A 10,853-nucleotide genomic window follows, 5' to 3' on the forward strand; every position below is an offset into this window, starting at 1 on the left:
CTGTAAAACCCGGGAAAAGCGCACGTTCGGATGAGGAGCAGTTGACTGTCCTTGTTGATAAGTGCAACTTGTCCAAATTAACATCTTTACTTTTTTCACCCTGTGATGGCAATTTCTAAAGTCAAAACGATTTACGAAATTGGGGTAAGACAGAGGAAAACTCAAATGCACAATAAACAGTTTATTCTTGCAAGGAGAGAATACACAGGTTACAAAGTAACAATGAATAATGTCTAAAGTAACACAGGACAAGCATTATCATTTAAAAGATGAAAAAGGGGTGTGGTAAGATGTGTGTCAATAAAACACATTCACATGGTTAACCTTTTCAACCTTTTAGGAGCCACAATGTCTGGACACCCAAGGATAGACCCTAAAAGGGTTATACAGATTTACTAATTTACGAGTAACCATCTAATCCACTGGTGCCGGTCAAGGATACTGGTCAAGGATGCCTCCCTAGGCAAACACCAGATCCCCCTCTAACTACATTCCTTTACTTATCTAAACATGGGGACTCAGTCCTTTAATCAGTAATACATCAGTTTAAGAAATTTCCCAGACAACCCCCACATAGCCTATACATTTAAGTCAACATTGGATGCTTGTGATATTATTATTCCCTAACCAATTTTGTCAAGTCCAGTAATCCGGATTGTCTTTTCTCATTGCAGCTACTCCAAGCAGAAAAAGTCCCCCAAAGCTCATCTCACAATGCCTTTGTGGTTCACATCTCAATGCTTGGTCAACCAGGAAGTACTTGCCAGCACCTACATGCTTGGAGAACACATTCACACCAACCTCAGATGGTGCTGATTCAATGGGCACAGCCTCATGCAAGGCCCCTGGGCATAGACCATATGTAATGGCCAGGAATAAGACACCTGGCCAGAATACTGTACTGCAAGACAGATTTGACCACAGCACCCTTCTGAAGCCCCCTGAACGTTGCACAATTTGATACCAGACCAGCATGTGCAGCCCAAACACTATTTGAATAGTAGACAGTCACCCAGGGTAATACATTTAAAAGAGACCTATACAAATCACTCAGCAAAAACACAGTTAAAAGACACACAGGGGATGTAAATGAAAGATTTATTTTATAAACCATTTCAGTTCAACAGGAAAATCATTTATAATTACATTTTCCTAATCCCTGAATGTGTACAACACGCTGCTGTATGCACATGGTGTCATTTGTGAATATGAAGAAAAACAGGAGAAAGAGAAACAGGGTATGTTATGATCTGTCCGAATCCACAGCCCGGGTTAGTCCACAGTCACCATGTCTCTCACAGCAGGGAAGAGTTCAAAGAAGCCCTGCAAAAAAAAAAAAAAACAGGCCGGTTATACAGATCAGACATCCCTCATACACTGAAAGTGTGAGATATTACCAATGTTTAGTGAATCATGTTTTACAACCTCTGGCCTGATTAAATCCAAACGCAACACATACAAAGTACAATAACTGCATGACACCCTTGGCATACATATTTGCCCCTTCCAAACTATGCTTCGGCAGATGACCACTGCCTTATGTTTGCTTTTGCCCCCTTGGCTCAGAATGAAACAGCTGCGCAAAAACGATATCGGAGGGGAGGAGCAGAGGCTCTCCCTCATTTCTACCACTAGCTTGGTTTAATCAGTAAGTGCCTGCTACACCTCTGAGCCTGGTTCCTCTCCAAGTTTCCTCCTAGGCTCTTGCTTTGCTTGGGGGTTTTTCCTAGCCAATGGGCTTGTCTGCCCTTTTTTTAGCGTTTTCTTTTTTAAATTATGTATTAACTGACTATATAAAAGACACTGCTGTGTGGGTCAAAACAGGGTCCAGTACCTTGAATAGGTTAGTTGATTGGAGCACTCCGGAGGTGCAGCACATCTCCCTGATGGAGTGCATGGCCAGCTGGGGGGCGCCGATGTCCAGCACAGGGATCCCCAGGCGAGACGACAGGATCGGGCCGATAGTGGTTCCGCAGGGGCTGTCGTTACGCACCATCACGTCCTGGAGGGGAGGGGGGGGTGTGCACAAAGACACGATCACTAACGGGATCAACACCTGCAGGACAAACAACCCGCCTTTTATGACGTACTGTGGATGGGCAGAGGCTCTCCGGCCCACCCCCTCATCTCTAACGAGCTCGGTTTCATCACACCGCTTTCCTTTCCGTGCAGCGTTCACCTTGGCACGGCAGCCACGAAGTGCGCCGGTGACGCCGAGAAACCGGCCACGGGGACCTGATCGCACGAGCGTTTACCTGAAGAGGCACGTTGACGCGGCCGGCGATCTCTCTCAAGATGGAGGCGGTCACTGCCGTGGTGGCGTAGCGCTGGTTACTGTTGAACTTAATCACGGGACCCTGGCAGAAAGCGAGAGGGCATTCAGTCACTATGTGACCACATCAGTTATTTGTATAGACGTCATACATCAGGTGTTTATCCATTCAGCACCTGCTTTGTTAATAGTGACTTGGATCAGTAATGCATTTACTGTTGCTGGGTTGTGTGGTTGTTGCACCAAGAGATTAAGAAAAATGCACTAATCATCAGTTACTCTGGATAAAAGTGTCAGCGGACAGATTAAAATATACATTTTCTGCCACAAATATTACATGGGAAAGGCCACAATGATAATAAAAAAAAATTAAGATTTCATTGAATTGCTTAAGGGCTTTATATGAGCTCTTCACCTTGTGGAAAGCTGGTCTGTGGTTTTCTTCATGTTTTTCCCTAGAGTGAAAATAAAAGTAAGTTGATTACTGCCATAAATACAACAAGCATCTTCGAAAACAACGACTATTCCCAGTACAAAAAAATAAAACGTAACGATGCAATCAAGATGTCTGGTCACTGGTTGTAAAGGTCCTGCTGCAGAGTTCAAACAGTGTATTGTTTGTCACATTTTCATTTAAAAGCCTTTCTATGACAAAATCAATCCAGTTTCTAAGACAACACTCCAGTACCGATCTATTTCTACAGAACCGTTTGGGGGAAAAAATATACACTGGCAAAATATACACCCTAAATAAATTAAAACTGGATTTTGTGTTTCTATACAGACTACAACAATGTTCTGTAAAGACAGTGTGAATAATACCGCAATATTTCTATGGGGTGCACAGGCCAAAGGTTTCATTCTTTTCTAATTGTAGTTTATCTAAGGCTGAGCCTAAAAAGACACTTCCCATAGATTGCCCCATCGAAAGGTCCAATTACAAACTACTAAACACATCTTGGTTCGAAAAACATCCATTTAACCATTCACATAATTTTTGCAGAGACCAATTCATTTTTCCCCATTTGATGTTGAACTGCCTGCCGTGGTTTCTGATGACGTGGTCAGAGCTCCCGCTAGGCTCCAGTGCATACAGTGTTTGTGCCAGTGTGTTATTCTGTCACTGGAACTATACACATTGGTAGTCAAGGTGACACTATGAATCCATTAGGGCATTTCTATGGGCTTGCTGAAGACAACGTGAATCCCGACCCCCGAAACAAAACAAAAAAAGCATTTTAATTGGTTTAAAAGCAACCTGAGGGAGGCTCAGCCATTGTTAAATCCATGACAGTAAGTGTATAAGTGTTCACACAGGGGAAATGGTGGAGAATTGGGATCCAGCCGCAGGGAGACCGACAGTCATGGAGCATCTACAAAAGGAAGGGGCAATCTGGAAGTCGGGGTGTTACTATAGGGACAGAGTGATTGACAGGTTACTGCGTGGTACTGACTGGTAGTTAGGGTGCAGGGCGTGGGCCATGTCGGCGCTGATCATGAAGGACCGCGGCACAGCCTGCTGGAAGGCTGTGAGGTTGCTGGCAGAGGAGGACAGGCGGCTCAGAATCAGCTCTGTCAGGTTGGACGCCGCCCCCTGGGCGCTCTCTGACCCCACCTACAGGCCACCGGGGGAAACAGCAGCACACAGGACAGGGTGCATTCATTCATATATTCAGTTGGTTCACTCCAACAGAACCAGGGAGGGGAGCCTACCTGAATTTGTCCCATAGAAACTCTTGTTAACCCAAATGTTTAACAGTCCTAGTTATAGTTTGCAGGCTAGCGATAAGGAGAGTCACTAGCTCACATAAACCATCTACACAACACAGGACTCGGGGGAACGGACCTCTTCGTTGTCAAAAAGTGTCACCACCCTTATATTAGGGTCTGAGGCCAAAGAGTTTCCGGAGCCACAGGAGTCCACCAGAGCCTGGGTGGAGGTAAACAGAGACGTAGCGTTTAGGAAGATAAATGGTACGGTTAAACGGAGTTCAAAATATCATTACGTTCACCTTCTTAATTCCTCCCACCACTCCTAAACCTCAGGTCTGGTGTTAGTGTCTAACAGTGAGGGAGGAGCTGTAGGGAGCGGTCTCACCTTCAGGGCACAGAAGCAGCTGTGCAGGTTGTCCAAACGGGGGGAGTAGATGAACTCTTCAAACACACCTCCAATTGCCTACACAGACCGACAAAGGAAGCAGAGCTGGACAATATATACGAATCCCCACTCACTTTTGACTACATATTTGAACCACGCCCTGAGGGAGAGAGTCAGTATTACCTGAGGGGAGGGGGTTAGAGAGGACCTGACCAGAGACTCACCCCTGGCTGAGTGTCCACCAGACACAGCTCAAAGTCCAGCAGGGCCTCAGGCTGAACGCCCAGCTCTGAACATAACACGTTCGTCAGGGCCGGCTGGTGTTTCTCTGTCTGGGGAGGGAGAGACGGACCGACTCACAGAAGGCTCACGCTAGCTCAGTAAGGCGACCGTTTGTGTAAAGCTGTAGCGTGTGGCTAGTAGCGGGGCTAGGTTCTCACAAAGGTAGTAGCGTTGCAGGCATCCCCAGTGGAAATGCTGCCGGTCTCCAACTCTTCTTGTACAGCAGTGGCTAGAATGGGCACTCTGGTGTACACACAAACAAGCTTATTACTAAACAAATGCCAAATTCCTTTGTTTCCTGACCCCCTTCATCAACCCCTAGTCCATAGTGCCTTGAAAGATCTAAGAATTTGACCCCCCCCCCCCCCAGGACTCACAGGTGGTTCTCCTTGTTGGGGCCGAAGGAGTCGTTGACGTCCCTCTGGAGGTGGATGGCCAGGTGGGGGATCCTGAGGAGAGGCCGGGGCACGTGCACCAAACGATGGACCAGCTTGTCCCCCGTCTGCACCCCAACAGAAAGGTCACGCAGGTCCCACCCACAAACCCGGTCACATCCCACAGGCACACTCGAACCACGCATGAACTCATACAGTAGGTCGATGGATTTGTATGGACCGACATTGAGCGAACGCTGCGGTTAAGTTGCCGTACCTTGACCATGACGCGTCCGGCGACCGTCAGATCCCGGTCGAACCAGGTGTTCCAGATACCACCTCCGTAGCACTCCACCCCGACCTGCAGGCAGCCCTGTTTGGTCTTCTTGGACCGTGGCTTAACCTGACCGTCCGCAGGGACGGAGAAAAGCATCTTGGGTTTGTAGCGACCGATCAAAATACGACCCCTAGAGATCGGCAGTGCTGCCTTGTTAGGCCTGGATCATGTTCAGCAGGGACAAAACGTTTACAAATCTATGTTCATACGGGAGAAGTTTGGTTTAATTTCCTCCAATGATCATGACGTAGAGCTTCCGCCCAGGATAGCCTGGGTGTCGTTCCATTCTTACCCTAAGACAGGGGCTGTCGGTGTGAGCGCCGATCATAGTGAAGCCATTTCCTGGCTCGAAACGTCCGCCCACAGCAAACGCGATGATGGAGGAGTAGTTGCGCGTCACAAAGTACTGTTGACCAGATAAGGGTGGTTAGTCTCCAACCTGAAAATCTATTGCTGGAACATAGTGGGCAGCACTCCGAATGCATTGCTGCTTGACATGACAATGAATGAATAAGCCAGGGATTTTTGTGACAGCATAGGAAACTAATTATTGGTTGCCAAGGGACTCCATTAGAAGGCCTATCAAGCTTTCATTATTCTTTTACTTTACAGCAAGCTTTTTAGCAAGCACATTTGGCTTTATCTTATCGGATTTAAAAGATACTGTTGCACGAACATGCTGATACAGCATTTAGAGCCGCTGATCAGTGTCCAAAAGGTCACTAGATGCAATCCCAGAGCCAGCCATCATCCTGCCCCTGAGCCATACAGGGCAATAATAGGGATCCTTGTTATTGTGACATCTGGCCACACAGAGTGAATGGCAAGTGGATGTGACTGAGTGGCAGGGGCGGGGCTGATCCCCAGGGGGTGTGGCTTGATGTGAGCAGTGTGAGGGAACATCACATGTATAAGTGGACATGACATGTGCCAGAGTTGTGCATCACACTAAACAAACAAACTTTAAAATACCATTATAGCAGGTAATGTAAAAAACCAAATAGGCCCATACTTCAAGACGGGTATATAGTATATAAAATAACTACACAGCTTCAAACCCTCACCCCCCACTTCTGTGAACTTATTCTAGTCATTCATACTCTTTTTTTTCTTTCTTTCTAGCTACTTCGTAAGCGCACTATATTCAATAAGGACTGATGAGTTGTGTTCTTATCCCATCGAGGAATCTTAAGTTGAATGCACTAAGTTAATGTTGTTGTGCATAGGTTGTGGCTGCTGCTAAATTACAAACATCTAAATGTATAGCTCAATGAGCAGAATGTAGATGTATAGCTTGCTTTTGGGACTGATGCACTGACTCCGTTACAGAAGGTAAGCTCAATCAAGCAAAGCCATACAGTATCTGGTACTAGATCTAGCGACTGACCTTAGAAGTTGGCTTGATGTCCCAGTGGTCAGTCTCCTTCAGCTCGGTGAAACCAGCACCCAGCAGACGAGACTTACACTCCTCAACCACTGAAAAAGAATGACAATAGAGTTAGTTGATAAAAGGAAAGAGAGCAGGGATTTACCTTTATGGCACCACATTAGGGATTCAGAAGTTCACAGTAGGGCCTTTGTAAGGCCTTTTTAATCAGTTCCTGTGAGTGAAATGGCACAAAAGGGACACAACTTCTGATGCAATACCATGCAAATTGGCCTTACAGTGGCGTGGCAACATGCCTTGAAAATGGCAAACTTTGCAAGCTCACATCACAGACTTTCCAAAGTAAGTATGATAATGAATGGAAAATGTATAAACTATACAATGAAAACACACCCCTTTCTGTAATAGTACATTATAGGATGCCTGGATTGAAATCGGAGCTGCAGGCCAGCGTGGGGTGAGCTGGCATTTGCCCCAGTAGCCTACATTACCGAAAGCACAAATTGTTTCACTTTTAAAATAGTTGAAAAGTTTTTTGCAGCGTTTTGGCTTTTAAACCTGAGGCCCCATCAGTGAAAACTGTTATTGAAAACCACCACGCATGAGAAGAATGAAAAACAGAAACGCTGGCTTCAGGTGAAAAGTATCTTCACCTCTCAACTATCTACACCACTGCGTAGCGTGGTGATGCCAGGCCAGGGTGCAAAATATCACACACGGCTGCCCTGTGAAAAAGTGTGCTGGATTCATTGGCTGGCACTGAATACAAGGACAATGTGCTCGGTGTTTCTCAAGTCACACACAAATACAATAGCACCAGGAGCTCAATAACAAAATGAAGAAGTGTTGTCACTTGACACATTACATATATACCAAGGTAATGCAATTCGTGTGTCTAACAAAAAGTTAACACCAGGAATGAATTTTCTATCATTGCTGTGGCGGTTTCAAAAGTGCTACAATAATATGAACAGCATAAATGCTGGAAAGCACAATTGATCTGAAATATTGAGAAAACCAAAAGCAGTCGGCCGACACGATTAATCAAATGTTGCCTATAATCTGCCGATACCGACAGCAGGCGGATATCGGTGCATCCCTACCCTATACCCTACACACCCTATACCCTACACACCCTACACACCCTATACCCTACACACCCTATACCCTACACACCCTATACCCTACACACCCTATACCCTACACACCCTATACCCTACACACCTGCGTGGAGTGCCCTCCATGGTCATGTGTTGCTGAAGAAACTGTGGGTGAATTTCTTCCACTAAATGTTTAATTAACACATCGACTCTGGGACACAATTCATTTGAATTATGCAATGAATCATCCACTGTAACTTCATAAAAACCAAATACAAAATGTAAAAAATCCCTTTATAATTAAAGAAAAAACATCGACAAATGAACATTAAATCTAGGACATTTTGTTTTGTACATGTTTCTCAGGCTGTAAACAAATGCCCTTCATGTCATCAGGCATGCCTATGCAATTTCTTGTGTGTGAAATCGCTCAAGCTACACAAAACAGCGCAGTGCCTTATGGGATTCCACTGCGCTAGCTACTGCGTTGCTGCAAACACACTGAGGAGACACTGGGGGGTCTAATTAGCCGCTACATCCTTGAAAACGCTTGCTCCCACAGCTCTGGGACCGGGCGTGCGTGAAGGGAGGGTGGAGTGGAGGAAAGACGGGTTCATTCGGGCTTCATCAACCAGCTTAGCCTTCATGGATTTTGAATTTGTGAATGATGCTTCAGATACCATACACGGTACCAAATGTCCAATCTTCACATACCCCCACCATTTGACATCTATGGACAAAATGATTTCATGATTGCATAAACCAGGCCAGTAAGTCCAGAACGATGGCCGCCATTGACCAATAAACATTCAAGTGGGCGGGTTTTGTATGAATATGCATACAAGACAAATAATGATGTGATAATATCAATTAATGTAAATAGCTAAAAAGAATTACTGTGATGTAACATACACGGGAACATTCAGATTTGGAACACGGTGGCGCCATAACAGCCAAATGAGAATATCGCTGGAGGGCTTTCAGTCACATGACTACATTTAGGTCACATGCTCAGGTTTAGGAATTTTGCTAATTTATTAAATGTGGATCAATTTGGCCACATAGGGGCACCACTGTACAGAAAAACCCACACAGCATTTGATTAATTTGTCTCAGTGCAACATTTTTAAAATAAGGCAATATAGCAGCTGAATGGTGAAGCTTGCTCAATACTGCTTCCAGAATTACATTTCACTTAGAACCTATGACACCAGAGAATATAAATTGACTAATAGAACGTTTGTGGCTCCAAGACATCTCAAGAGAGATCTAGGCCATGGTTATTGCAAATAAACTGTGCAAGTTTGGAGTGCAAAGGTAAAAGTCAAAATCAATTGAGGTTTCAAAAGTCAGCCAACCGTCTGCAAGATGTCTACCTCTTATCTTAAGATCAAGGTCCATGGAAGGTAGTGTCAGAGTAGTGCACCTGCACTTGATGGAAAACAACAAGATGGACAATATTCTGTACTGCTCAGTTTTAATATTTTTTTCAATAAATACATATCAATATTGGGCTGCCTTTAAATACTGACTAGATCCCTAACTCCTGTGATGAAGTGTACATTTGTTTAGTTTATTAGGTCCCTCAGCAGCTATGGTGTCCTCATAAAATATAAAAACCAAACTTATGACAGACTACAGAACAGTTGTAGACAACACACTCGTTACAATACATTCAAATAGATTCAAACATTTTTGTAAAGGCAAGACTAGAAACAAGCAACCTGGATAACACATTCATATACTGATACATATTCATACAGTAATGTTACATTCAAGCTTTAAGAAAGGGACTAGTGCTATGATACAATGTTTCCTGTTTTTAAGCTAAACTGGCTTTCTGCCAGAGTTACCTCCGAGCAGAAGCCGAACATTTTACGATGACATGGTGAGTGCTGTTCCTTACCATGGTATGGAGACACACCCTTGTTAACGAACTGGAGGAACTCTTTGGCAGCGGTCTGCACGGCGTCCTTTGAGTTTTTCATGATTAGAGACTTTGCAATGGAGAAGGATAACGTTACATGTTATACAGTAGCAAATGAATGACACAGCATTGCATTAGTGAGCAAAACAGAAAAAGGGTACGAAATGCTCACTGATGAACAGCAACCAAAATCAAATAAATCCCACAGCAGTATCTTAACATGATAATAGCTAGTCAGCCAGCATGTTCAGCACCAAACCAGAACAAACATTAAAAAAGCTGACACGATATGTTCCTTGACAGAAGGCAAAAATTAGCTTACATTAGCTAGCTAACTATTTCAACAACGCAAACCTTTTGAGAGAGACACGTCAATCAGAACCTCCAACAGAGAAACCAGACTTCTGCACTCCTCTCATATACCAACAGAGAAATCACAACGTTTAATGCTTACCTGCATAAATCTTTATTTGGACTTTAAAACTCTGTACCCGTGTGACAGCTAACAGATCTGATGAAAACCACCGATGTAGAAGCTAACGATGGGGGTATGTATGTAGTATTGCTCTCTACTGGCCAGGAGGTGAAAGTGATTTTTTTGTTGTTGCTTGTGTTGCTTTCCAGTGACATAAAAACCACATCAAAATGCAAAATGTCCTCTCTTAACAGACAAGATCAGCATATCAATTTCACCCTATTTCTATTGAATTCAAAAGAAGATGTATTGTAAACATTACGTTGACAACATTCGAATAATGTCTCTCTGTTCTGAAACAACAATTTATCACCACAATGCCTGTTAAAAACATTTCCATTCAGCCAACCATGAAGATACCTAGGGTCGTAATAGGAGCACGATCGTAGTCCCAACTCAGATAATATTTTTCTACTATTTTTTTTTAACTAAAAGATATATAAGGATCAATATCAAAATATTCCCAGCCTTTAAGCCTATTCTTAACGTGACTGAATTCTAAATAAAACCGCGGTTTCTGCAAACGATTGCACCCTGAGTTTCATTTACCAGCATAGGCCTATTTCACCGCCCACTCCCCAGCCGGACGTGTTGGCCTGTG

At 44.2% G+C, this 10,853-nt stretch overlaps 1 protein-coding gene across 2 annotated transcripts; it reads right to left on the bottom strand.

The window, feature by feature from the left end:
* Window positions 1-1,084: 1,084 nt before the first annotated feature.
* On the bottom strand, window positions 1,085-10,330 carry dnpep (aspartyl aminopeptidase). 2 transcript variants are annotated; one of them, XM_010892168.4, is made up of 15 exons: window positions 10,232-10,330; window positions 9,757-9,847; window positions 6,751-6,839; window positions 5,656-5,769; window positions 5,304-5,429; window positions 5,030-5,154; window positions 4,811-4,895; window positions 4,595-4,702; window positions 4,371-4,448; window positions 4,119-4,202; window positions 3,727-3,887; window positions 2,688-2,727; window positions 2,256-2,357; window positions 1,835-2,002; window positions 1,085-1,323 (listed from the first exon to the last, which is right to left on the bottom strand). In XM_010892168.4, exons 1-15 carry the CDS (start codon window positions 10,235-10,237, stop codon window positions 1,273-1,275), a joined length of 1,428 nt encoding a protein of 475 aa, XP_010890470.1. In that variant the 5' UTR covers window positions 10,238-10,330; the 3' UTR covers window positions 1,085-1,272. The 2 variants fall into 2 exon arrangements, with proteins under 2 accessions (XP_010890470.1, XP_010890471.1); XM_010892169.4 differs by lacking the exon at window positions 10,232-10,330 and adding an exon at window positions 10,132-10,211 and having other exon boundaries at window positions 1,273-1,323.
* Window positions 10,331-10,853: the final 523 nt, after the last annotated feature.

This window comes from Esox lucius, chromosome 22 (assembly GCF_011004845.1).
Source record: "Esox lucius isolate fEsoLuc1 chromosome 22, fEsoLuc1.pri, whole genome shotgun sequence".
NCBI lineage: Eukaryota > Metazoa > Chordata > Actinopteri > Esociformes > Esocidae > Esox > Esox lucius.

Coding starts and splice junctions, on each gene's coding strand:
- dnpep (XM_010892168.4), bottom strand. Junction 5,430..5,655: donor CCGACAGCCCCTGTCTTAGG/GTAAGAATGGAA, acceptor GCGGACGGTCAG/GTTAAGCCACGGTCCAAGAA. Junction 5,155..5,303: donor CCGGACGCGTCATGGTCAAG/GTACGGCAACTT, acceptor GTTGGGGTGCAG/ACGGGGGACAAGCTGGTCCA.